The sequence below is a fragment of the Microtus pennsylvanicus genome, chromosome 12 (genome assembly GCF_037038515.1).
Source record: "Microtus pennsylvanicus isolate mMicPen1 chromosome 12, mMicPen1.hap1, whole genome shotgun sequence".
NCBI lineage: Eukaryota > Metazoa > Chordata > Mammalia > Rodentia > Cricetidae > Microtus > Microtus pennsylvanicus.
Genome location: NC_134590.1, coordinates 91,160,878 through 91,187,879, shown reverse-complemented (window position 1 = coordinate 91,187,879; position 27,002 = coordinate 91,160,878). Strand labels below are relative to the sequence as shown.

Here is a 27,002-nt window from a genome sequence, read left to right as displayed (position 1 = left end):
TGGCGCTAAACTTCCCTTCCTAGTTTGATACCTTATTCCCGTAGGGCCTCTGACTCCTCTTCCTCCCTCCTCCCCCATGCCCCCACCTGGTTTTGCATCTGGGAATTTAGCCCTCAAGCAGCCAGCAGGTGGGGCTAAGGTTCACCAGAGCCTCATTTCCAGCCGGGCTCCAGGGCATTTTTTTCTCAGAAGTCCGGACTGCCCTTCTCTTGCAGCTGAAGCACTAGGGGATGTTTTGAGATTTCTTCAGCAGCAGAGAAAGCACCTATGACCCGGGAGAGTGGGGGTGGGAGCCACCAGGGCCTCTTCCCTTTCATCTGGGAGCCTCAAGGGGATTTACAAGGTGTGAAAGGACTTTTATGGTTGGGAGGACCCGAACTTCTGAGCCTCAGGGCCCTAGAGTCTAAACTGGCGGGAGGGGGCACTCCATGGGAATCCCGTGCTCAGTACTGATTGAGCCTCAGTGAATGAGGCTGGGAAATGGGCAGTCATGTGCAAGCATGAGCTGGTGTGTGTGTGTGTGTGTGTGTGTGTGTGTGTGTGTGTGTGCGCGTGCGCGCGCGCGCGCGCGCGTGTGTGTGTAATCCAGAACTGGAGCTCCAAGGGCAACCTGTCCTCAGTTTCTCAGAGGAGGCTCTGGCGGGGAGGAAGGGAAGTCAGGTTGCGGTGGGGGTGTGCGCTAATGGACCTGGCCTTGGCTGGAGGTGCGTCCTGGGCTGGATCGAAATCATCCCATCTGCTCTGTGGCCGGAGAGAACCAGACCATTAGTGGGAGGAAATGGAGATTTCTGGAGCCTAGTTGGTCCCGCAAAAGCCTAGTGACTGACCGCAGGTTTTCCCTGCCATGGAGTCAGAGAGAAGTGGGAAAGACTCCTTGGGTTTGGGGTTTTGATATTTTGATCCTTTATAAGAAATGCGAAGTTAAACGGAAAGGATGAATAGTTTGGGATGGCAGAGGAGAGTAAATGCGGGTACAGGTTGGAAAATAAATCGAGGTGTCCTTTAAGGAGGCCAAAGGCCCTTTAAGGGAGGGCGCGGCATCCTTTGAGCTACTCCTCATTGGGCTCCGCCCTTAGGAAAGCTCCGAAGGGGGCTTCGCGGAGCGGGGGCGTGGCAAAACGCGAAGGGGCGTGGCGGCCCAGTTTAGTGGGCGTGGCCTGATGGCGGGGCGGGGCGGGGTTGGGCACACCGCCCTGGGGCTGAGTCTCCGGTGGAGGGTGGCGGGGACCCGGGCAGGAGGCGGTGGCGTTCTCGGCGGCAGGACCAGCATGGATTGGGGCACCGAGTTGTGGGTGAGTCCTTTAACCCCAGCTCCCACGGTTCTCCTTTGCTGGGGTCCTGGCCTCTCCGCTCTTTGTCCCCGCTGTACCTTTGCCGGGACTCCGCGGTTTCCCCTGCAGCTGATCCCGTGGGTCCCCGCCCTCTGCCCTCAGCACTCTCTTTCAAAAGTTCCTTTGGGACTTTCTAGATGCCCAGAGGGCCCTAGGGATACTTTGCCTAGGGCCGGTATAGGGAAACTGAGGCACAGAGTTGAGAATGAGGCCATCACAAGAAGTCCCTGGACCAGGCCAGGAAGAGGGGGGACAGCTGGGCGAGGTCACCTATTTTGAGCGCTCTGGCCTGGCTTGGAGGCTAATCTTACGGCCCCTGGGTCCCTGCCCGTCTCTCGCCTCTCCAGCTGGGAGGGGGAGGGTACCCTTTGGTCACCTTCTCTCCCACGTGGGGCCTCACCAGGTTGATTCCCCACCACCACCACCACCCCCCACCGCGCTTGCAATTGCCCTTAAGGGCTTGGGTCGCTGAGGGGGAGGGGAAGGGGGGCTGCAGAACTTGGCCCCGGGCGCTGGGCGGAGCCACCCCTTACCCGCCACTTAACCTCACCCAGGAAGCCCTCGAAGTTTCCCTGAATCTTCGGACTATTGACCCCTCCTCTTTCTGGAGGCGGTGGAGTCTTCGGGTGTACTGGGGGTGAGCCACTGAAGTGGAGGCATCACAGAAGCAGGGGAAACGGAGTCAGTCACTCATAGGAGGATCCCGGGGGATCATGGAGAATGGGGAAATCTGGCCATTGAGGTTCCCCGCTTCCACGCACTTTTAGTTACACAAACCCTTCCCCTCTGTGCCAAGTCCACTTAATTTTCCGGAATTTGAGGAGATTAGGGGATTTGGGGGAGCTGGAGTGCCTTAGCCTCCTCCCAACACCCTTGCTGGCCACTCCGACTCCGTGAGACCCCGCCGTCTGGTCTGGGGCCCTGGCCCTGTTGTCCAGGCCCTTCCCGGGAGGAGGAGATGGGGGTTCCCGCCAGCTTCCTGCCTCCCCCTGCGCCACGCCGGGGCGGCGCCTGGGGAAGCCAGCCAGTCCTTGCTGGAAAGGCTGAGCCACGAGGTTGTGTCCTGTCCCGCCTCCCCTTCCGTGCATCGGGTCGCTGGGGCTTAGGTAGCCCCCCACCACCCTCTGTGACACTGACCCTCTCCAATCCCTGCAATCAGGATCAGTTTGAGGTGTTGGAACGCCACACGCAGTGGGGGCTGGATCTGTTGGACAAATACGTGAAGTTCGTGAAGGAACGCGCCGAGGTGGAGCAGGCTTATGCCAAGCAACTCCGGTGAGCACGAGGGTTGGTGCTCTCCACTCTGGGACTCTGCAGGGAGCCAGCGGGAGTGCCAGGTTCTTAGCCTCCCTGCCTCTGTGCCCACCTTTAGGAGCCTGGTGAAAAAGTACCTTCCCAAGAGACCTACCAAAGATGACCCCGAAGTCAAGTAAGAATGGGAAAGACTCCCTGGGAGGTAGGGTCGGGGGCGGGGCGTGGGTCTCTCTCCTTCCCAGAGGCCGTCTATGGTGCACCTCCAGTCCAATCGCCTGTTAAAATTCTGGGTGACCCGAGGTGGAATTTACCCCCTTCCAGCAGAACGCCCTTTTTGTTTTGTAAATTCTCAGCTTAGCTGAGTTCTTTGGGGTAAGTGGATTTTTACTTACTCTTTTTCTAGTTTTGAGGGCAAGATGCACCCATATACGCCATAGGACACTTGTGGGAGTCAGAGGACAGCTTGCTGGCTCTTTCCTCACCATGTGGGTTCCAGGGATCACACTCAGGTCATCATGTTTAGCCGCAAACACCTTTTACCTGTTAAGCCATCTAGTTGACCCTAGCTTTATCCTTGCCTCCTTGTTTTGGTTCTTCAGTTACTCCCTCCGTAGCCAGGACTCATCTCTAGTGAGGCAGTCCTTGAGCTTGGGCTCCCAGGAGCTGACCTGACCAGCAGGCATCACTAAGCCAGGCTTGGGCCAGTCACTTTTATTGCCTGTTTTCTAATCTGCAAAGGCTCTGATGGCTGTGATGCCTACTCCATCTGGTATGTGAGAAGATGAACTGAATTTATGTGTCTAAAAGTAATGGCCAAAGCTGGGTATGTCGGTGCATAGCTGTGATTCTAGTCCTTGGGTTCTGGACTAGCTCACCTATACTGGTAGCCAGTCTATAGGTATTTCCAGGAACTTTTAACTGCATTCCGAAACTTTCCCTTTAAAATCTAAACGGTGACCTGGGCATGTGGCAAATGCTTGTTATCCCAGCACTCTGGAGGCCAAGGCCAGGAGATCGAAAGTTCTAGGACAGTTTGGGCTACATAAGCGAGACTATATTTTTAGTAAATACGTAAATCAAAATTTTAATCCAAAAATTAAGATAGTTGTTTGTGATAGCTGGTTAGATTGGTGGCGTGATGTGAATGATACTCCGCTCAGTGATGAGGGTTTTCAAGGCTTGGAAAGTGTGTGTGTGCGGTCTCATGTAGCCCGACCTGGCCTCAAACTTGCTATCTAGCTCAGGACTGATCTCCCTGCCTCAGACTCCAGAGTGCTTGGGTGGCGGATGTGAGCCACCATACCTGTTATGTTGGTGGTGGAGCTAGGGCCTCACGCATGTTAGCGGGCCTCTCTACCCACTCGGTGCCTCCAGCTCCAGCCTCTGAGGACTGAAAATGCACTAACAAAACAAAATTGTTCCTTTCTGGAACATCGGCAGACTTTCTGGTCATTGTGTTTACATCGTATGAGGTTCCCTGAGTCATCTAGGGAGGGTCTGTGCAAACCCTGCTGTTCATCGAAGACCTTCAGGATCCTTTGCTTTGGTACCTTCTAGGAACCCTAGAAATGGTTGCCATGGCTACTGAAGGATTACTGTATTCATACCTCTCACTGTAAAATCTGATGAGGGGTGCTGGGCATGGTGGCTCAGCTCCGTGATTTCCAGTCAGGAGGCTGAGGCAGGAAGAGCAAGGGTTCTGGACTAGCCTGGGATATATAGCCAGACCCTGCCTTAAAACCTAAATAAACAAAAACAAACAAAAATTTGATTCTAGGGTTCTGCCACCAGCCCTAGGGGAGTTACACATATAAGATGTCATCAAGGCTGAGCATGGGGGCACACAACTTTAATCTCAGCACTCGGAGGCAGAGGCTGGTGGGTCTCTGTGAGGCCAGCCAAGGCTTCATAGTGAGATCCTATCTCAAACAACAACAAAGATGTTGTAACCATTATGCCTCCAAAAATTTGATTTGCAAAATGCATCTGAATTAAGGGCTGGAAGTTATGGACACAGACTTGGTTCTCCTTGGGAGCGAATGTAGCCCAAGACTTCCGTTTTATTTTTTTGTTTTTCCTTTCTCCTCTCCTTTGTCTCTTTCCCCTACAATCATCTCTCCCTTCCTTTCTCCTTCCCTCCCTTCCTCTCTTCCCAGGGTCTCAAGTAGCCAAGGCTGGCCTCAAACTCCCCATCCTCCTGCCCGGCCCTGGGATGACAGGCAGCGTTCACACTTGCCCCTCTCTGGTCCTGAGCTCTGCTTGTCTCCTTCCACCAGGTTCAGCCAGCAGCAATCCTTCGTTCAGCTTCTCCAGGAGGTCAATGATTTCGCAGGCCAGCGAGAACTGGTGGCCGAGAGCCTGGGCATCCGAGTGTGTCTGGAGTTGGCCAAGTACTCACAGGAGATGAAGCAGGAGAGGAAGATGGTGAGTCCCCTTCCACCCATGCTTGCTGGGGGCCCTGTGGGAACCTCACTCAGGGTCTCCATTTGTTTGCACAGCACTTCCAGGAAGGCCGGCGGGCCCAGCAGCAGCTGGAAAATGGCTTCAAGCAGCTGGAGACTGTGAGTGAACATGTGGGCAGCTGGTAGCTCAGGCCCAGAAGAGCTGGGGGTGGCTACTCATGTGTGACCAGGCCCCGTTTCCTCAAGAGTACCCAGCACACCTATTGTGCCTACACCTTTTATTTTGGGATGGGGTCTCATGTTGCCCGTGCTGGCCTGGCCTTGAACTCATGTGTGTGTGTATGTTTGTGTATGTATGTATGTATGTATGTGTGTGTGTATGTATGTGTGTATGTATGTGTGTGTATGTATGTGTGTATGTATGTGTGTATGTATGTATGTGTGTGTATGTATGTGTGTGTATGTATGTGTGTGTGTATGTATGTGTGTGTATGTATGTGTGTATGTATGTGTGTATGTATGTATGTGTGTGTGTATGTGTGTATGTCTCCAGGACTACTCTTCTCTGGAGTCACTTCTCTTGTTCCACCTCTGTGGGGTTTTGGGAATATGCACTCAGGTAGTCAGATTTTCTTGAGAGGTATTTTTACCTGGTGAGCCATCTTTCTCGTTCTATTTTGGTTTTTGAGACAAGGTCTCATGTGCTGGTCCAGGTTGGCCTTGAATTCCTGATCCTCCTGCCTCCACCTCCTTAGTGTTGGGTTGGGGTAACTGCCTGATACACAGCTCCCTGTAAACCTAGACCTCCTCGCAGTGCTCCTGGGGGAAGGCACGTCCTTCATCCTCCTGTCTCTTGTGTAGAGTAAGCGGAAGTTTGAGCGAGACTGCCGCGAGGCCGAGAAAGCTGCTCACACCGCCGAACGGCTGGATCAGGATATTAATGCCACCAAGGCAGATGTGGAGAAGGTGTGTGTGTGACAGGCTGGTGCCACTGGAGTAGGGTGAAGCCAGTGCCTGACTATGACCTCCACCTTGCCGTCCCACTTCTCAGGCCAAGCAGCAAGCCCACCTTCGGAACCACATGGCGGAGGAGAGCAAAAACGAATACGCAGCCCAGCTTCAGCGCTTCAACCGAGACCAGGCCCACTTTTACTTCTCACAGATGCCCCAGATATTCGATGTGAGCACTTGAGTTAGTTAACGCCTACACTGCTGTCTGCACAACTAGCTGCCATGTCCCGTCCCTACCTCTAGAAAGATTGGAGAACACCTACAGCTCTAGCAGTCTGGAGACAGAGGCAGGAGGCTAGCCAAAGTTTCAAAGCCAGTCTGGTCTACATAGCAAGTTTCAGGAGAGCCTGCCTCAGAAGGGAGGGAGAGAAGGAAGGGATGGGTAGATAGAAGAAGGAAGCGAGAAAGGGATATCACTCTTTGGTTTTGAAACTCCTGTTCCTCCTTCTGAGCCCAGCTCTAACAAGTTCTAGCCCTCAAAACTTCCCCAGTCGTCTTCCCTACTCTCTGTCCCAACCCTGGCGTTAGGATTTGTCTGTGTTGCATGTACTTTTCGTTCAATGCTCTGACTCCTTATAACAACCTCTTTTGAGACAATTTTTCTGAGCTCCTGGCCCTGCGACTCTGATCCCTGCCCCAGGGGTCGTGAGGGCAGATGATTCTGTCTTAAGCTCTTCAGCCTGGGTTTGACGGGGGCTGATGTCTTCAGCCTGGAGGTGTTGGCAGGATTGGCTCACCCCATGCTCTTCTTGGCTCTCCAGAAGCTGCAGGACATGGATGAACGCCGGGCCACCCGCCTGGGCGCCGGGTATGGGCTCTTATCCGAGGCTGAGCTGCAGGTGGTTCCCATTATCGGCAAATGCTTGGAGGGAATGAAGGTGGCTGCCGAGTCCGTGGACGCTAAGAACGTGGGTGCTCGTTGTGGGCCCAGCGGGATGAAGTGTGGGCCGAGGGGGGGCTCCCCAAAAGGAGCACCTTGAGCTAGCCACTGGTTGTCCCTCATTCCTTGACCCTTCCCACAGGACTCGCAAGTCCTCATCGAATTACACAAGTCAGGGTTCGCCCGCCCGGGCGACTTGGAATTCGAAGACTTTAGTCAAGTCATGAGCCGAGTGCCCTCCGACAGCAGCCTGGGCACCCCGGATGGCAGGCCTGAGCTCCGAGCAGCCTCCAGCCGCAGCCGGGCCAAGCGCTGGCCTTTTGGGAAAAAGAATAAGGTGGGGTCCGGAGCTCTTGGGGTGAGGAGTGGGTGGGAGGGGGTGACAGTCAGCCGAGGTCCTCACTGAGTCAGCGCCACCACATGGAACGCCGAGTCCTGGGGCAGGAATTTTCCTCTTGGCTGTGGGCCCAGGCTAGAGGGAAGGAAAGAGAGGAAGGCCAGCCTGCTAGCCCACTGGCTGGCTTGCAAGTCCCTCTGAGTATGAGAGGGGACGTGGTAGGGAGCCTGTGGCATTTTCTGCTGCATCCTGGGACCCTTGAAGAGCTCATGTTGGCCTCACAGCTGTGATATTGCCCCCCAATCCTCCCTCCTGTGCATTTTCTCCTTGGGAGTTTGACTTTTAGGGTCCAGTGTCTACCTTGACACTCCTTGTTTATCTCTCTACAATGGTTCCTTCTTTAGCAATTCCTTCCCGTCACTTTATTCTTTCCATTCCACTTAAGACTCTGAGACCCCTCTTACCTGCCACCCGGCACCCCTCCTCCTAAGCCTGGACTTCCCAATGTAGGCAAGCACTGGCTACCCCCCACTTCTCCCCCTGTCTGTCCCCTTTAGCCTATATGTCTGACCACCCTGAGTCTTTAAAAAAAATTGTTACATTTATTTATTTATGTATATCATGTGTATTTGTATGTTTGTGCACATGTAGTGGTCACAGGAGGACTATCAGGACTCCAAGTCTCTCCTGGGTCCCAGGGACCAAAGTCAGAGTTGTCATGCTTGGTGGTCGCAAGCCTTTTTCATACTGGATCATCTATGTGTCCACAGCCTTTGCTTAGACTTGCCCCACTACCTTAGAGACGGTGAGCCCGGAAAGCAGGGCAGAGAGGAGCATGGGTACCTGGTCTCCCCAGGTGCTGCATGAGTCCTTGAGACTCAAGGGACACCTGTCTGCCTCGTATCCTTTTTAACTTACTGGATTTTTTTATTTATGTATGTTTTGGCACATGTGGCGGTCAGAGAATAGCTCATGGGGATCAGTTCTCTCCTTCCGTACTGGGATTTCAGAACCTAGGACTTGGCAGCAAACCCCTTTCCCTGCTGAGCCCTCTGGCTGGCCCTGGCTCCCTATCTCCTGTCTTCCCTGGCACTTCCCAGGTCTTCCATTGTTGCTTTTACAGGTGTTTTTCTGTGTGATCTTACAATTCAGTTGTGATTTTTCTTATCATTATTTTACCTCTTTCTCCATTTTTGTTTTTCCTGTTTCCTGTGTCCCGTCCGTCCATCCTTCCTTTCGTCCATCCATCCTCCGACTACATCCTCGTGCCTCCATCCCTGACTGGTCCCCCCACTTCCCTGGCCCCCACCGGTAGCCGCGTCCCCCATCCCTGTCCCTCCTGGGGGGTCACCTACCCTCCACATTGTCTGATGGATCCCCGTCCCCCCGTTCTGGCCGCGACCCCTTGGCCATACTGAGCGAGATCAGTAAGTCTGTCAAACCGCGGCTAGCATCCTTCCGCAGCCTCCGAGGCGGCCGTGGGGTAAGTTGAGGCCGGATGGTGGGACCCTGGGCTCTTTCCTGCCGCCTGCTGGGTCGTCCCCCCCATATTCCAGCTTTGCTGTATGCATGGCCTCGCTCCCGAAAAGCCCTGACTGGGGAGGAAGGTGGACCTGGTATCTCAGGAGCGAGAGAGGCTCTTCGGAAGTTTAAGGATCCCAAATCCCAAGCTCAGCCTTTGTTTCATCTTGCAGACTGTGGTCACTGAAGATTTCAGTCATCTGCCCCCAGAGCAGCAGAGAAAGCGACTCCAACAACAGCTGGAAGAGAGGAACCGGGAGTTGCAGAAGGAGGAGGACCAGAGGTGAGCATGTGCGGTGGAAGAGGCAGGAGATGAATGTGGAATGAAGCAGGGATTCTTGTCTTCTGGGTGTGTGTATTGCTGTAAAAGCTATGCTGGGCCAAAGGAGGAGGTCAGCATCCTCTTTTCTCTATCTGGGAGGCAGGGTCTCTCCTCACACTGGACTTTGTGTCTGGTTGGCAGCCAGTAATCGCTGGCTGTCCTGTTCCTGCCCACCAAGGTAGCAGGTGGTGTGTGGCTGTACCCAGCTTGGAACTGGGTGCAGGAGTCAGAACTCAGGTCCTCAAGGTTGCTCAGCAGGTGCTCTTAACTACTGAGCAGTCTCTCCAGCCCCCTACCTTGTCCTTTTGTTTGTCTGTTTTATTTTTGGTTTGCTTGTTTGTTTTTGAGATGGTGTCTCCCCATGTGGCCCTGGCTGGCCAGGAACTCCTTTTTTTTTTTTATTTTTGATACAGGGTTTCTCCGTAGCTTTTTTGGTTCCTGTCCTGGAACTAGCTCTTGTAGACCAGGCTGGCCTCGAACTCACAGAGATCCGCCTGCCTCTGCCTCCCGAGTGCTGGGATTAAAGGCGTGCGCCACCACTGCCCAGCGGCCAGGAACTCTTGATGAAGACCAGGCTGGTCTTGAAATCACAGATCTCAAGTGATGGTATTAGAGACTTTGTCCATCACGACACCAGCTTCACATGACTTTTTATGAGACAGGGTCTCACAGGAACTTGGGCTTGCTGAGTGGCCTGGGCTGGCCAGCCAGTGAGACCTGGGGTCTCCTTTCTCTGCCTCCCCAATGCTGGGACAGCAGACATGAGGTCACATGCTGGGCTTTGTCCATGGGAGCTGGGGGTTGAGATCAGGACATGGTGCCTACATGGTGAGCACTATTGACCGGGCCATCTCCTGGCCTCATCTGATGGATTAAAGGAGATTCCTATCACACAGCTGGGTGTGGTGGTGCCTGTTTGTAATCTCAGCATTCAGGAGGCTGAGGCAGCAGGGTCATAAGTTCAAAGCCATCCTGGACTTCTTGAGTCTCCAAACAGTGAAGAACTGAAATGTAAAAACAGGAAAGAACCGGTTACTTGTCACTGCAGCAGATGGAGGTATGAGTGCTTGTGCGCCCGTCTTCCTGTCCCCGTCCTCCCCTGCCACCTCTCCACATCACTGAGGAAAAACCAAGAAAATCTCTGGCTCACATTACTCCACTTCTGCTCTCAAAAATGCTCTTACTGGGCTGACTCAATGACTCAAGGCACTTGCCACCCAAGCTGGAGGACTTGACTTTAGTCTCAGATGGTAGAAGGAGAGAACCCATTCCCACAAATTGTCCTCTGACCTCCAGACACATGTGATGGCTTGTAAGTGCACACATAGGCAGGTGTAATAGGAATTAAGGGAACAGATAAATTAGAGAATCCTACAGTGCCAACTCAGGCTAATATATACTTGGCTACAATTATAGTTTCTGTGACAGGGCTGTCCTCTGTAGGCTAGGAACCACCCTCAGCAGCACTAGGACATTCTAGGCAGGATTCTACCCTTTGCCACATCCCCAGCACCTCTATGGGGGAATTCCAGGTAGGGCTCCACCCCTGACCACGTCCCCATGGGGGGATTCTAGGCGGGGCTCCACCCTGACCACACCCCCATTTCTTCCCTGCAGGATCCTAGGCCGGGCTCCATCCTTGGCCATGCCCCAACCCCTCACCAAGGATTCTTTTACTTATTTTGAGACTAGGTCTGGATAAGTTGTCCAGCCTGTTCTGGAACTTCCAATTCTCCCGCCTGTCTCCCAAGTAGCTGGAATTGCAAAATCGGGACCTAGGCTCAGATTCAAAGATTTTAGTAGACTGGAAAACAAAACAAAAAGCCCAGGCAGTGGAGTCTTACCAAGACAGCTCAACGTCAGGAACTCTGTCAGTCTTGAGTCACCGTGCGATAGGAGGGAGAGAGCTGAGTTATCTAATGCTGGATAGCAAAATATTAACGCACAAAAAATTCGCCAGACAAGAAAATCTTCAGTCATTCTTTCCAAGCAACAAAACCTCTCCCAGCCCAGTTACATAATAGGGGTGACGCCGACCACTTGTTAGCAGGTGGCTGGCCAGATTCTGTTTGGCTGTTCACATGTGGCCTCTGAGGAGTGGAAATCATGGGACTTCTGCCATACTTGGAGTTTCGTGCAGCCTGGACGGTCCTAGAGGAGTGGACTGTCTGCCTGCCTGGAATCAGAAGGCTGGCTTTTCAGCTTACTTACTTTATTATTTTTTTTAATTTTGTTTTTATTAATTCATCTATTCTGTGTGTGGGCTTACTTATACATGCCACAGTCTCTGTGTAAATGTCAGGTAACAACTTGCCCTAGTTCTCTCCTGTGAATACATGGATTCCTGGTCAGACTCGGGTGGTCAGGCTTGGTGGCAATTGCCTTTATCTGCTGAGCCCTCTTGTTGGCCCTTCCTTTTATGTTTTATTTTGAGACTGGATTCTTGCTAAATTTTCCAGGTTGGCCTGGATCTTGAGTGTGCTACCATGTCTGGCTTATTTGTTTATTTCACATGTGTGTTCATGTGTGTGCTTGCTTGTGGTGACCACAGGACAACCTGAGTATTGTGTCTCAGGCGTGGTTTGTGTGTGCGCGTGCGTGCGCGCATGCCTGTGCACACAGGCAGCTGTGTACAACCCTGCATGCACAGAGCCCCGAGGATCTCATATGGTGACTGCTCTATGTCTCTCACTCCCTGGAGATAAGGTTGCTTGCTGAACCAGCAGCCAGACTGACAGCCAACAGGTCCGAGTTTTCACCTCTTTCTGTCTCTGCCCCTATAGTGCTTGAGTTACAGGCATCTATGGGAACTGCATCCAGATTTTTACATGGGTGCTGGGGATTCAAACTCAAGTCCTTAGGCTGGCGCTCTTACCACTGAGCCATCTCCCCTGTCTGAGATGGGGTCTTTGACTAGCAGCTCAGATGCAGCCAGACTGGCTGGCCATCAAGTCCCAGGGATCTTCCTGTGTCTGTGTCCCCAGTGCTGGGATTGCAAGCAACAACACACCACCATGCCTGGCTTTTTTACCTAGGGTGTGGGGACCAAACTCATGTCCTCACACGTAGGCAGCATGTGTGTTACCCACTGAGTAGTCTCTACAATCCTGTTTTGATGTTTCTGAGACCAGCCTCATTAAGTCACTCAGGTTAGCCGAGGCTGGCCTTGAACCTGCTGTTTTCCGGCCTCAGCTCGCGATGCAGTGCCCAGGCACATCGGAGCCCATGACCAGCATCTTTCCTTTCCTCGACCCTGTTTTTCACTTGTTAAGGTCACAGGAGTGTGTGCTTTCCTTCCTGTCTATCTGTCTGTCTGTGTGTCTGGTCTCAGGGAGGCCCTGAAGAAGATGAAAGACGTATATGAGAAAACACCGCAGATGGGCGACCCTGCCAGCTTAGAGCCCCGCATTGCTGAGACCCTGGGCAACATTGAGAGACTCAAGCTGGAAGTGCAGAAGTATGAGGTCAGAGGGATGCCCTGGGGAGGGGCGGGGACAGCCTGAGCTGAGTCACTGCTGGGTGGGGGACAGGGATAGGACCTAACTAACTGTCTTTTGTCAAATTTTGGGTGTGCGTGGGTGATGTCAGAAAAGAGTGGGCCGACCTCAGTGCCCTGCCTGGAGCTCATGCTGTGATCCCCAACCAACCCTAGGCTTGGTTAGCAGAAGCTGAAAGCCGGGTCCTCAGTAACCGGGGAGACAGCTTGAGCCGTCATTCCAGGCCCCCTGATCCCCCAGCTACTGCCCCACCTGATAGCAGCAGTAGCAGCAACAGTGGATCCCAGGATAATAAGGAGAGGTAAGCAGAGAAACCAGAAGCAGCTATGAGGCCTGAGCTTGGTATAGCACTGGCCTAGAATCCCCAAGTGAGGAGCTGGGGGCGTGGTCAGGGTGGAGCCCCACCTAGAATCCCCAGTGAGGGCCTGGGGGCATGGTCAGGGTGAAGCCCCGCCTAGAATCCCCAAGTGAGGAGCTGGGGGCGTGGTCAGGGATGGAGTCTTCACCTAGAATCCCCCAGTGAGGGTCTGGGGGTGTGGTCAAGGTGGAGCTCCACCTAGAATCTCTCAGTGAGGGCCTGGGGCGAGGTCGGGGATGGAGTCTTCACCTAGAATCCCCCAGTGAGGGACTTGGGCTGGCTTAGATGGAGGGTCAGGCCCTCATCTTTCTTCCCTGTCCAAGCAGCTCAGAAGAGCCCCCTTCAGAGGAAGGCCAGGACACCCCCATCTATACTGAGTTTGATGAGGACTTTGAAGAGCCTGCCTCCCCTATTGGCCAGTGTGTAGCGATCTACCACTTTGAAGGTGGGTCTAGTGCATGAGTTACCATTTCTTGACCACAGGAGCTTCGTGTGAAGGCTGTAGCTCGGTGGGAGGGTGCCTGGCCAGTGTTCAGTCCCCAGTACTGGCCAAAGGAAGGACCTGGGGAGTCAGTATAAGGAAGAGTTATTTTATCTTTTTAGTTTTTTTTCGAGACAGGGTTTCTCTGTGAAACAGTCCTCGCTGTCCTGGAACTCACTCTTGTAGACCAGGCTGGCCTCAAACTCCCAGAGATCCGCCTGCCTCTGCCTCCCGAGTGCTGGGACTAAAGGTGTGCTCCACCACCGCCTGGCTATCTTTTATTTTCAAATATTCTTATTTATTTTTTGTGTGAGAGAGGTCAGAGGACAGCCTCCAGGAATGAGCATGCGCATCCTGGGGACCAAACTCTGGTTGTCAGACATGGCGGCTAGAGCCTTTTCCTCCTGAGGGCTTACAGGCTCTTGGTTTCTCATTCTGGGCCCCCAGTCTGTGGGACAGTGCTGTCCACATTCAGTGTGGGGCTTCCCGTCTAAATTCGCCCAGTCTAGAAACTCCTTCACAGACATGGCGGAGGTTTATCTCTAGGGTGGAAGAAATGCTGAAGGGAAGCTAACAGCGCTAACCCTCGCGCCAGGGCAGGTGCAGTTGCTCGGAGCTGTGACTTCCGATGTCATTCACCAAACCTGACCTATCCTCACCCTACTCCCCAACAGGATCCAGCGAGGGAACCATCTCCATGTCGGAGGGGGAAGACCTCAGTCTGATGGAGGAAGACAAAGGTGACGGATGGACACGGGTCAGGCGGAAACAGGGAGGCGAGGGCTATGTGCCCACCTCCTACCTCCAAGTCACGCTCAACTGAACCCCACCAGAGCGGGTGACGAGGGGCAGGGCTGTCGGCTGCTGCTTCTGGGCCACAGGGGGGCCCCCAAGACCTTGCACTTTATTCCTGCCCTCGTGGCTTTTGGCTGAGACCTGTGTAACCCGCTGTTCCCTCTCTTCCACCCCACCCATCACCCTCCAGGGACCCATTGTGCCTTCCTGCGTGGTTGTACATATTCTTCATTTAAGACCTCTCTTCCTGCCGCTCGGCTTGGGCCAAGTTTTGTTTTATATTAAAAAGTATATATAACTACATAAAGTTCTTGGAGTCTGTGCCTCCAGTATTGGGAATGGACCCTCAAAAAGTACCTCAGTGGAGAGATATCTCGGCAGCGGGTGCTGGCGTCTCTCACGGAGGACCCTGAGTTAGTTTTGAACAGCAATGTCTGCATCTCACAGCCATCCAAGACTGCGCCCCCTGTGACCAGCTCTGGCAACTGTACTCTTACCTGCATAGACCCTTCCCAAGTTAAAAATATAAAAGCCGCCCTTTCTTGGAGGTGAACCTAGGTACACCCTGGCAAGCCCTCCTTGTATTACTGAAGCTTGTCACCTATATACCCGGCAACTCACTCATTCCTTAAGCTTTCATTTTGCCACATTTTCCTAGAGTGCACAGAGAGGTCAGATGGTTTGCTCAGAGTCACACAGCATTTAAGATACCAGATCTGTAAAGTGTTTTTATTTAGAAAAGTCTAGCGCTCACCATGTGGTTGCTTTCTGCATACCCCAGAAAGTACGCATGGATGAGTAGGGTATGTATATACAGGAGTGTGAGGGTTGGTCTCTGGGTCCCTACCTGAGAAGGCATTTTGGTAAAAAGGAGGCAGCTATTATACCCCAATCTCTTGGGGTCCATTTTAAGACGGAGATTTTTCTAAACTTTGACCATAATTTTCATATAGCCCAGGCCAGCCGCAAACGAGGTAGCTGAGCCCGCCTTGAACTCCCGATCCTCCATCTCCATTTCAAGTGCTGGAGTTGCGGGTGTGGACCACTGCGCCAAGTCCATTCAGATGCTTCTTGAATAGCTGGGGGTGGCCTCCTTGGAGTCTCTCAGCCCCCAGGCTCTAGTTGTCGGGACAGGATGCTGAGGACATGATGGAACTTCTCCAGGCGGTTGGCTCTAGTGGCCTGGGCCCCCTTGCTCCCCCAGAGTAAGCGGCGCAGGAAACCGGTGGTCAGCGCCTCCCAGAGTTCTGGGTTAGGCCTGAATCCTGTAGGCAGAGTCACGTGCGCTTGGGCTGTGGCTCAGGCCTCTCCCATACCTGCCTTTTAATGCTAGGAACTTTGACCCATAGGAGCCAGTGGGGAGTGCCTGGGCAGGGGTTAGCAGGGGAAGGGGGCCCTTGATCTCTGCGGGGTTAAGGGCAGGGTGCAGAACAACACGAGACAGGGTGACCAGCCTAGGTGCACCATTCAGGGAGCCCTGTCTTAGAGGCTACGCCGGGAGGCGGGATTAAAGGGCATGGCCATCCAGCTCAGCAAACCTTGGACTGAGCCTGCCCCTTTGCAGGGTGTGGACACCCAAGGTCTTAGAAATTACCCAGGATAAGTGTCTTAGAGGTTGGCTGGGCCCAGGTGGGAGGCAAGTGTGACTTGACTGGGGAAGAAGTCATGTTGGAGGGAACCCCAATGGGGCCGCCAGATATTCCCAGGCCAGAGGTTGGGGTGGGACACCGCTGGACATAGCTCCGCTGGGCTCCGTGGTCCCTTTTATAGTGGAGAGCACTATTTGTGGTTTATGATTGGGGTTGGGTCCTCCCCCGGGGGTGTGGCGGTCCCAGTTGGGTGAGACTTTGGAAAACTTGGGCTAGGTTGGCCTCCAAGGAGCCATCGCTCACCTTGCAGGCGCTGGGCTGCCGCCCTGCGGAACAGAGGCGCATCGCGGACCACCTGTCGCGCCCCGAGCAGAGTGCGCAACAGCTGGTCACAGGACTCGTCCAGCGGCCCAGAGGTCTCCTCGCCCTCCAGCAGGCGTACTACCGGTGCCACGTGTGGCAGGGCCACCTCTCCTGGGTTGCAGGGTCCTGTGGGAAAGGTAGGATCTGGATGGTGGGATGGGGCACAGGGTAGAGCCTAGGTGGTAACAGGGGCGTGATCAAAGGCAGAGGTGGAGGGCGGAGGGTGGAGGGGCGAGGCCAGGGCCTAGTGTAGGGAAGGTGGTTAGCACTGGGTTAGAATTGAAAGAGAAATGCCTAGGATGGGGTCAGCCGCAGGGCTAGAGTGGAGTCCAGGACCCAGAGCAGGGAAGAAGCCTAGGCTGGGTCAGGCATACGGCAGGGAGGGATCCTGGAGCTGGGAAGGAGGCTGGGGCAGGGGAAGAGCATATGATGTAGCTAGCAGCCTAGAGCAGGAAACCTAAAATAGGGAGAGGGAAAATTTAGGTGGGGTGGGGGTGGGAGGGCTGGATCAGAGCAGGACCCTGGGGCTGGGAAGAAGCCAGAGGCAGGCGAGGCACAGCCCAGGACCTTTCTCACCTGTACTTTCATCCAGAGCCCGCATCAGAGGCTTCAGCTCTTGTTCAAAGACCAGCGCGGCCTCCGTGTGGTTCCTTCGTAGATGACGCCAAGTGCTCTCTAACCTGGATACCTGGACACGGAGATAGGAGCCCAGCTAGTGCTATCTTTCCCGTTACCTGCACCCGGGCTTCTTCCCCAACCCTGTTCCCAACACACCTGGGGCATGAGCAGGGCGCCCATGACCCCAGCCAGTCCCAGCAGGTCCCCTGTCGCTCCTGGCCTCAGCGCCAACGCTAGATCCACCAGGCCTTTCAGAGCGACTGCGCGCTCCTCCAGGGGCCCCGAGCAACCCAGCACAGCCAGGGCCCCAGCCAGTGCCAGGGTCTCAATCCTGTGGAGGTGGAATGCAAGGGTCTGGGGACAGTAGGAGAGTTTGTGATGGGAGAGGGGGCAGGAAGAGGATTGCCCAGCCCCCTCCACCATGGGGAACGTTAGCAGAAACTGAGTTAGAAAGTCACAAGCCCCGACCCCACACCTCACCTCTCTAGCACCTCCAACCTCAGGCGGTGACCGTGAGGAAGTGTGAGAAGTTCTAGACCAGAGGCGACGCCCATGGCACTTTTCTGACTCTTGGTCACCCCCAGCAAGCCTATAGCCTTGACAAGAGAACACAAAACACGTGGAACAAACTAAGCGTTCTGATGATCCCTTGGAGTCTGCCTCTGGTGAAACCATTTCTTCCTAACAGAAATAACCCCTCCTGGATGGAGCAGGGAAGTTAACTAACAAGGCCAGGGAAAGAGAGGAAGTCTCAAGAAGTCTGACAAGGGTCACAAGATTCATAAGCACTAACAATGTCTGGAGCTGCCTGCAGGGGGCGCCAGGAATGCAGTGTTTGGGAGTGTTTGCTAGCATTGGGCTTTTTAGGGGATGCAGCCTTTGAGTCACCGATGCTCCAGGAAGTAACCCCATAAACGCTCACTAAACTAGACTCAGGTGGAATCGTTTCTTCTGCGGCTAGTGCCCTATCTATTGTAAGCAGACATCTGTTCATTCCTCCCCGGGAAAAGCCCCTTGCTGGTGGAGGACCCCAGCAGGTGCCGCACCTGGCAGTCCACCAACAGCAGGTGCAGAGCAGTACTCTCAGGATGGTGTGCCACCAGCAAGCTTCGGAGGGTACACAGAACTGCAGGGTCCAAGGGTCTGTTCTGGGGACCCAGCAGGCCGGAGGAGTGGCCAGGGATGCAAAATGAGACCTCAGTTTGTGGTCTTATGAAGCATCTGTCTTCTTCCTCATCTTCCTCAGCTTCCCACCACCAGACCGCTGGCTCCAGACAGCTCGGTCTGGGAGTCGTTCTCTGAGCACTGGGTACTTGGGGGAGAAGTTCACAGTATGTTGGGGGATGTCCAGAGGCCAAGGAGGGCGTCCGGAGGGGCACGGAGCGAGCCTTTGCGTGAAGCTGTCCATCAGAGGCCGTGAGACTGTCTGCCATAGTTCCCAGGTGAGGCAGGGCCTTCAGCAACGTGGGTTCGCTGCCTGTCCGGTGCAGGGCAGATCCAAAAGCAGGGGGTGCTCCTGGGACAAGGGAAGATACGGCTCTGCTTGCAGAAGAGAGCTTGGCAGAGTGGGGTGGGAGTGAGTGCAGCTCTCTGGCTCTCCTGCTTCCGTCCAGTAACTGAGGATCCCTTCCCAGCCTCTCAGACTCTGCTGCCTTGAAAACAAACCTTCAACACTTGGGGCATGTTCTGAATTCGGTGTTCGTGTGTGTGTGTGTGTGTGTGTGTGTGTGGTCACGCATGCACACGGTATGGATGTCAGCGGATGACCTTAGGTGTTGTCCCTCAGGCATCATCGACTTAATTTGATTTGATTTGATCAGGTTTGTGTCACTGGCCCCGGGACTCCTGGCTGTGTCAGGCTGGTGACCCGGTGAGCCCCAGGGATCTTCCTGTCTCCACCCCTCAGCACTGGATAACAAACACACATCACTGCACTTGACTTTTTAAAACATGGGTTCCGGGAATCCAAACTCAGGTATTCATACTCCTGTGGCCTCTGAGCCATCTCCCCTGCCCGCCCCACCTTTTTCTGGGAGAGGATTTCAGTGGATATTACAGGTAACCTTGAACTGGAGATCTTCCAGTGTTGGCCTCTCAAGTAGTTAGGCTAACACACACACACACACACACACACACACACACACACACACACGAGTACACACTTATGACCCAGGCCTGATGCACAAACACATGAATACACACTTATGACCCAGGAATGGTGCATACACACAGACCACACACACACACACACACACACACTCACACTATACACTTATGACCCAGGCTTGATGTACAAACACAGGAATACTCTCTTGCGACCCAAGCCTGATGCACACACACACACAAACACACACACACACACACACACACACACACACACACACACACACACAAATACACACTTATGCTCTTGTAGCAGTATCAAGAAGCTCTCAACTGACCAGAGCAAGAAAGCAGGGTCTCAAGAGGAGATCCAGGGGCCTGAGCTCACTCAGGGTAGAATGGCACTCCAGTCTCTGTGGGCCTGGGGGGCCCCCTCACCTGCTGTATCATCACGTTCTCCCCTTCCTGAACGGTCCAACCCTGCAGGCTGGCTGGAACTCCACTTCCTAGGCCTAGGAGACAGAGGTGCAAAGGGCTGTGAGTCCAGCCCTAGTGGAGAAAATGCTGCCAATCAGTTCCATCAACCTGCCGGCCACTTTGGTGATGGCATCTCTTAGTTCTTCATTCTGCGACTAGACTGGCAGAGGTAAAGGCAGGGGGGGTCTGCAGTTCAGGCGAGTCTGAGCCCAGCTTGGGATACATGAGACCCTGCCCGAAATAGTAAGTCAGGAGAAGCCTCAGTGCTGAATACCTGAGAGGCCTGGGGGCAGCCGGGATGTCGGTGAGCACGTCCTCACTGAAGCTGCGAGTCAGCGGCCTCTCACGTCTCACAGGCTTGGAGGCCACAGCTCCTGTAGCCTGGGACAGCGGTCGCCTGCGGGTCACATAACTGTGGACCAGGGCAGACATACTGGGAAACCTTTCATCTTCTAGCTGAAAGAGGGCCTGCGGGCGACCAGGCCTAGGCCGCAGCACCACTCGGAACACCTCAAAATGTAGGATCTTGCCTCGCCAGCGGCAGGAGATCACAGGGTGGCTCCCTTGGGACTCCGAGGCACGAACAAGGAAGTCGCCATCTTGTAGTAGGAGGGTTTCAGCTTCCTGAGGATGCAGAATAGTTGGGTGTTTCCAGAACCCTCCCCTTCCAGTCAACAAAAGGCACCTTAAAGTAGGGGCCCCATCCCTGACCACGCCCCCAGCCCCTCACTGGGGGATTCCAGTGGTTCTGATTCCTGGGTTAGGACCCTAGAATTACTGATTTTCTTTTCTTTTTTTTTTAAATATATATTTAATATGTATACAATATTCTGTCTGTGTGTATGCCTGAAGGCCAGAAGAGGGCACCAGACCTCATTACAGATGGTTGTGAGCCACCATGTGGTTGCTGAGAATTGAACTGAGGACCTTTGGAAGAGCAGGCAATGCTCTTAATCGCTGAGCCATCTTTTCTTTTTATTTTTGAGATAAACTCTCACTATGTAACCCAAGTGGCCTTGAACTGCAGAACTGCTGGGGTGTTGAGGTTGCCTGGTCCCCACTCTGTAGACTGGGAAACTGAGTCTCAGAAAATTCAAATACATTGTCCATAGTCCCACAGAATTGAACTGTAGGGCTAGGATCTGGACCCAGCATGTCTGAATTCTGGGCAATTACTTAACTTCCTGTTTGCCACAATTTTATTGTATGTTTCAGGGTCCCATCTTGAGTATGTGACAGTAAGGAGGTGGAGGCAAGGGGGCTCAACCTCAAAGGAAAGTGCCAGGGTGGAGATGGGGCCAGGGTGGGAGACAGACAGGGGTCAGAGAGTACGGGGTCTGTTCAGTCTCCATTACCATCCGCAGCAGTATCCCGGGAAACGGGGATGGTTTCTGTTCATCCAATAGCTCCCACTCGGCCAAGCTTCAAGAGTGTCTCCCGTCCTCCAGCCCACCTGACCCCAACAGACCCTGGCTCCAAGTTGCTCACCTAAAATCCAGACTTTCCCACATTCATGTGGGACAGTCTTCCCACTCGCCTACAGGGTCCATACCTGTCGAGACAGCTGACCGTGGTACCAGGGCTGGCAAGTAAGGTTGTCTGTATCCTGTGGTGCCTGCATGGAGCTCTTGGCAGAAGGCATCAGGGCCGAACTTTGCACATCCACCCTGCCTCAGTCTTCCACATCTGCAAAATGGGAGCGGTGAGTCCTGCACACTGAGGGGTTGGGTCTCATCCTTCCATCATCTCGTTTTTGAAATTTCCACTATTCATTTTAGCTTTGCTCTAGTCATTTTTTTTCAAGATAAAACATATTTTATTTATTTATTTATTAAAGATTTCTGCCTCCTCCCCACCACCGCCTCCCATTTCCCTCCCCCTCCCCAGATCAAGTCTCCCTCCCTCATCAGCTCGAAGAGCAATCAGGGTTCCCTGCCCTGTGGGAAGTCCAAGGACCACCCACCTCCATCCAGGCCTAGTAAGGTGAGCATCCAAACTGCCTAGGCTCCCCCCAAGTCAGTACGTGCAGTAGGATCAAAAACCCATTGCCATTGTTCTTGAGTTCTCAGTAGTCCTCATTGTCCGCTATGTTCAGCAAGTCCGGTTTTATCCCATGCTTTTTCAGACCCAGGCCAGCTGGCCTTAGTGGGTTCCCGATGCTCTAGTCATTTTTAACTGTTAACTTTACACAGTGTGAAGTCACCTTGGAAGGGAGTCTTGGGTAAGGTCTCGTCATGATCAGATTTACATGTGGGCATGTCTGTGGGGGGATTGTCTTCATTGTTAATTGTGTAGAAGGGCACGCTCCCTGTGGACGGTATGATTCATCCCCTGGGAAGGTGGTGCCGGGCTGTATCAGGAAGCTAGACGTGGGTCTGTGTGAGAGCCAGCAAACAGGCTTCCTCCACCTTTTTTGCCACAAGCTTTGCCTGTGTTCCTGCCTTGACTTCCTTCAGTGACAGACTGTGCCCTGGAAGCTGCGGTAGAGTCCTGTCTGCTCCTAAGCGGCTCTGGGTCTGTGTCTTACCCCAGCAACAGGAATGAAGCTAGAACAATCCTGTGTTCAGCACACATGACAGTGAATTCCATCATGACATCATCATCCCTGTTTATAATATAATTCGCCCATACTCACCCCATCACCCACTCTATTTATGTACATGTGGTATGTGCACATGTGTGTGCACGCAGATGTTTGGACCCTTAGGCATGTTGAATTGAGAGGCTGTTGGGTGTCTATTGCTCTCTCCTTTACTACTTGAGGCAGGGTCATCCAGTGAACAAAGAGACTGTCATTTTGGCCAGGCTCCTTGGCCTCCTGTCTCTGCCTGCCCCAGGCTGGGCTTACTGCAATGTGTGACCATGGCCAGCCAGCATTTTACGTGGGGGCAGGGGACAATTGTGCAAACACGATTTCCCCAATCATGTTTTTGGGCCCCCATTACCCTCTCTTGTCTGCACACCCCAATTATCCTTGTTCAGTTTCATGTCTAAGTAATTCATCTTTTTTTTTTCTTTTTCAAGACAGGGTTTCTCTGTGGTTTTGGAGCCTGTCCTGGAACTAGCTCTTGTAGACCAGGCTGGTCTCGAACTCACAGAGATCCGCCTGTCTCTGCCTCTGCCTCCCAAGTGCTGGGATTAAAGGCGTGCGCCACCACTGCCCAGCAGTAATTCATCTTTTAATTTCACATTATATATGTACTTGTGTGTACATATAATAAGTGCTTGATTATATGTATTTTACATGTGAGAGAAAACATAGTATTTGTTTTCTGGGTCTGGTTTATTTTAATTAACATGACAGTCCTCAGTCCCATCAATTTTCCTGCAAATTATATATTTTTCTCTATAACTGCATAATACTCACACGCATGCACGCACCCACCACATCCCCCTTTTATTCCTCTCCCATTTTTTTTTATTTTGGAGATCATATAGCCCAGCTGGTCTCAAACTCCTGCCTCCATGTCTTGAGTGCTGAGCTGCATATCTTTCTGATTTCTGTGTTGATGGACATCTAGCCTGATTCTACACTGGGCTCTTGTAAAGAGTCCATATTGTAGCACAGCTCAGATGCTGCTATAGATGACACACACACACACACACACACGAAATGAATGCATATGATAAATTAAACAAGCAATTCGCAGCCATATTTGCATGCATGTATGTATATTTGTATATTCTGAACATAGTCACACTGGCTGGCCTGGAACTGGCTGTGTATTCCAGACTGGCTAGGAAATCACAGAGATTTACCTGCTTCTGCCTCCTGAGTGTTGGGATTAAAGGTGTGTGCCAGTATGCACAGCGAATGTGTGTGTGTATAACTGGGGTTTAAACCTGGGGCCTCCTAAGCACCTGGCAGGGACAGACACTGAGCTACCGCCCAGTTTAAATATCTCAATATTAATAGTGTAGGCCTTGTTTCACACTGGGGTTGAGTCAGGGCCCTGGCCATGAGAAGCATGAGTTCAATTATTGAGCTACAGCTCCCAGCTCGGATGAGAAATTTTATATACAAATAAACACACCACACTTATTTACAAGTGAGTACATCTTACATAAAATAGTCTGCCTTTGTCCTGGTGTGCTATCCTGTCTGGGAGGAAACTGTTCACAAGCAACTTGGTGGAGGAGAGGATTTATTTGGGCTACACTTCCTGGTCACATTCCATCCCCAAGGAGAGTCAAGGCAGGAACTCAGGCAGTGATGAAGGCAGAGGGCAAGAGAGAGGGTCCAGCAGACAAGAGTGAACCTGAGTTCAGATCCCAGCGACCACACTGCAATCCACAACAGTCTGTAACCTTAACCCCAGGGGATCCCACAACTTCTGACCTCCAAACACATCCACATCCCCTTTCCACATGGCATCCATTCACACACTCATACATACATACATATACATACATATATATATATATGTGTGTGTGTGTGTGTGTGTGTATGTATATAGTATCTGAAGCAGAAAGTACACATGAACACTTCAGGAGGCCTGCTCACTGGCTCTCTGCCAACGTCTTATACAGCCCAGCTCCACCTGCACAGGGTGGCACTGCCCACTATGGGCTGACACTCACTCACATATAAAGGAGAAACAATGTATATGTTGAAATAACAGAAATGTATAGATAAATGTGGGAATAAGTAACTCGCTTACTTTAGTTATCACTATTTAAGTTGGATACAGCTATAAACTCAGCACGTTGGAGGCTGAGATAGGAGGGTCCTGAGTCAAGGTTAGCCTGGGCTATGAAAAAACAACTCTCAAACAGTAAGAATAAAATCAAATAGTGGCCGAAAGTCATCTCACACCAGCAACTGCACTTTCGAGACTCCTTGCCAAGGTACAACATGTTACTCTTAAGTATATAACTCTTCAGCAGAACACAAGGCTTGTTTTGATGTTCTCTTGTAGCCCAGGCTGGCTTGGAGTTCAGTGTACAGCCCAGGATGACTTTGAACTCCTGATCCTCCTGTCTTCACCTCCCCAGCGCTGGGCTGAAAGGCCTGAACCCCTAGGCTGGGTTTTTTAGGTGCTGCGCTGTGGATGGAGCCCAGGGCTTCATTTGCTAGGTGAGCAAGCACTCTACCTCTGACTTGCAGCCCCACCCTCCTGCATAGTTCCTGCCTTCAAGACCGTTTAAAAGTCAAACTTGGAGACTGATCGGCAAATGGTGACTTTACATTTTGAGTTTCTTTTTGTGTTTGGTAACTCAACTATTTAGTCAGTATATTATGGTTAGATTTTAGATCTCAGACATTTTTCCACAGGCCCCAGCTTGTGCCTCAAATATCTGTTAGAAAAATTATCTTGGGTGAGAGGGAGGGCTGGCTATCTATCTTATCGTAGTTGTCTGTCTGTCTGTCTGTTTATATACCCATCCAGCGATGGATCTTTGTATCTGTGTGTGTCTGTCTACCTATCTCCAGAGTCTTGGCCCTGGCAAGGCTGCGGAGAGGCACAGCAGGATTCCTGCCTCGTGAGTCACCGCTTCCTGGACAGGGGGGCGGGGCATCCTCAACTAAATCCTGAGACCTGGGGCCCCCGGGCTGGGAGGGAGCTGCCGCAGGCACTGCACACCTGAAGCCAGGTGCGCTCCCAAACGTGTACACTTCCTGTTTGTCACCTGGGTGGGGCCCGCGACTGTGGCCGTCCACACTGACAAATTCCTGTTTCGCCAGTAACCTTCGGCGGGAATGGGGGCGAGGCAGAACCAAGTTCTGGTTCAAGTTTGGGGAGCTCAAGGAGTATATTATGGCACAGGTGCAGCCCCAGGTCAAGGAAACTGTCGTCTGGGTCTTTTGGGGGATAACTTATTTGGGCAGGGGAGGGGAACCAGGAAAGGGGACAGGCAAACTCGAGTGAGGTGTGTAGGTTTCCTGTGTCTGCACACATTCAGGGTGTAGTGGCCAGCAGACACCTCACAGACAGATGCAGGTAGAGTTGGGGTTCCGGGATCTCACCTTCAACTCTGAGCTGATATGGTGATTTAAGACCTACTTTGTGCCACCAACCTGTCCTAGACCCAATTACCCGATCCTCAGCTGCAACCAACAACCAACAGAGGAGCAGAGGAGATCATTTCTAAGGGTTCCGGGTGCAAATAGTGGCACAGGAAGATTTCGGTACGGAAGGCTAGAGGGGCAGGGTTCTTTTTTAATTTAAAGTTTATCGTGTGCGGGAGTGCCAGGGTTCGAGGGTGGAGGCCAATGGACAGTTTCCTCCTCTGGTCTCCACGTGGGTTCCAGGACGGAACTCAGGCTAGCGGACTTCAGGGACAGGGATAAACGCCTTTATCAGCTGAGCCATCTCACCAGCCCCGGGGACTGGTGTTCTTTAAGTATGAAAGACCCTTTCCAGGAGGAAAGGACCCGAGAGCTGAGACCTAGGTTTGGACTGAGGCAGCAAGGCAGAGCTTTGGGATGCCTGGGTGTGTGTGTGATGAGGGAAATAAGGGTGAGGCCGTTAGACGGGCGTTTTTGATGTTTTCACAACGTGCTAATGTGAGCGAGGAGGGACCAGAGGTAAAGAAAAGGCTAGGAGGGGAGACCTCACAGTAAAGGGAGCACCTCGTTTTAAACCGGCGACCACAGGCGACTTTAGGAAGCGTTTGGGGCAGCCAGCCAGGGAGGGGCAGATCCGGATTTGCGCTAGCGTGCACCAAAGTGGAAGCCGAGAGTATTTCCGCAGACAGCAGGAAACACGCTGAGAGCTGCGCGAGGGCCACCCAAGACACACCCGGGTTCCCGGACACGCAGGACTCGCAGCCATTCACTTGGAGACTTCTTCCGACCCCCTCCCCCGCAGGCTCTCTTGGATGGATCCTCTGGTTCTCCCTGAGAGCTAACGGCCCCATCCCATCCCAGTAGGGACCCCTGGATCTACCAAAGACCACTCCCACACTCACCTGGTCCGGACTCTGCTGTGGGGGATCCGACGGGACTCAATCAGGAGGCTCAGCAGCTGAGGTGCGAACTGTCCACGCCCCAACCACGCTCAACCTCGCCAGTCCTCCACCTGGCTGGAGCCCAGGCTGGGCACCTGGCCCTGCCCCTCCAGGCCCCGCCCCACCTGCCCCTCCCCTTCAGGCCCCGCCTCCAAAGGAACCTCCTAGGCGCTCACCCCGCCCTCTGGGAACCTGTCTTTGCCCGTAGCCGAGCCCCTAAGTCTGTGCGTGAGTGAGCGCGCTCTCTTCTTGTTCTCTATAGACTCCTCGTCCTTGGCAACTCCATACAGCCCCGCTCTTTAAACAGGCGCCACGCCTGCTCACCATTGCGCCCCCCTTAGTACTACGGTTTGGGATTCTTCCTCCCTTTCCTTCTTTCTCCCCACTCCCCCACATTTTTATAGCACTCGTTTACCTATCCGAGGACGACCTTGGGCTCCTGATTCTCCCGCCTCCACCTCCTGTGCTGGGAGGACAGTTGTGCACTGTCATCTATATATCTAGTTTATGCGGTGCCCGGGACCGGACCCCCAGCTTCGTGCACGCTGGACAGCGCTCTACCCAGTGAGCCACAGCCTCAAGCTCTAGAACGATTTTTACCGCATGCCATGTCTTCCTAGGATCTGGCCGAGTTGAAGGTGTTTCTCCAAATCTCCAGGGATCCAGATCAGTTCAGAGCAGCCCTGGACTGTGGGGTCAACTCCTGCTCCCT

At 53.1% G+C, this 27,002-nt stretch overlaps 2 protein-coding genes across 4 annotated transcripts; one reads left to right on the top strand and one right to left on the bottom strand.

The window, feature by feature from the left end:
• Nucleotides 1-190: 190 nt before the first annotated feature.
• On the top strand, nt 191-14,493 carry Trip10 (thyroid hormone receptor interactor 10). 3 transcript variants are annotated; one of them, XM_075942546.1, is made up of 15 exons: nt 191-343; nt 2,491-2,606; nt 2,704-2,760; nt 4,862-5,009; nt 5,084-5,146; nt 5,849-5,953; nt 6,039-6,167; nt 6,760-6,906; nt 7,021-7,215; nt 8,531-8,698; nt 8,910-9,019; nt 12,390-12,522; nt 12,711-12,856; nt 13,240-13,358; nt 14,069-14,493. In XM_075942546.1, exons 4-15 carry the CDS (start codon nt 4,989-4,991, stop codon nt 14,215-14,217), a joined length of 1,485 nt encoding a protein of 494 aa, XP_075798661.1. In that variant the 5' UTR covers nt 191-343; nt 2,491-2,606; nt 2,704-2,760; nt 4,862-4,988; the 3' UTR covers nt 14,218-14,493. The 3 variants fall into 3 exon arrangements, with proteins under 3 accessions (XP_075798661.1, XP_075798659.1, XP_075798660.1); XM_075942544.1 differs by lacking the exon at nt 191-343 and adding an exon at nt 1,182-1,292; XM_075942545.1 differs by lacking the exons at nt 191-343; nt 8,531-8,698 and adding an exon at nt 1,182-1,292.
• A 417-nt stretch (nt 14,494-14,910) lies between these two features.
• Nucleotides 14,911-26,403, bottom strand: Sh2d3a (SH2 domain containing 3A). The gene is made up of 10 exons (XM_075942543.1): nt 26,252-26,403; nt 20,892-21,025; nt 19,614-19,963; nt 19,301-19,374; nt 17,806-18,275; nt 17,240-17,355; nt 16,916-17,090; nt 16,718-16,829; nt 16,082-16,267; nt 14,911-15,454 (listed from the first exon to the last, which is right to left on the bottom strand). The coding sequence occupies exons 2-10, from the start codon at nt 20,979-20,981 to the stop codon at nt 15,294-15,296; spliced, it is 1,734 nt and encodes a 577-aa protein (XP_075798658.1). The 5' UTR covers nt 20,982-21,025; nt 26,252-26,403; the 3' UTR covers nt 14,911-15,293.
• Nucleotides 26,404-27,002: the final 599 nt, after the last annotated feature.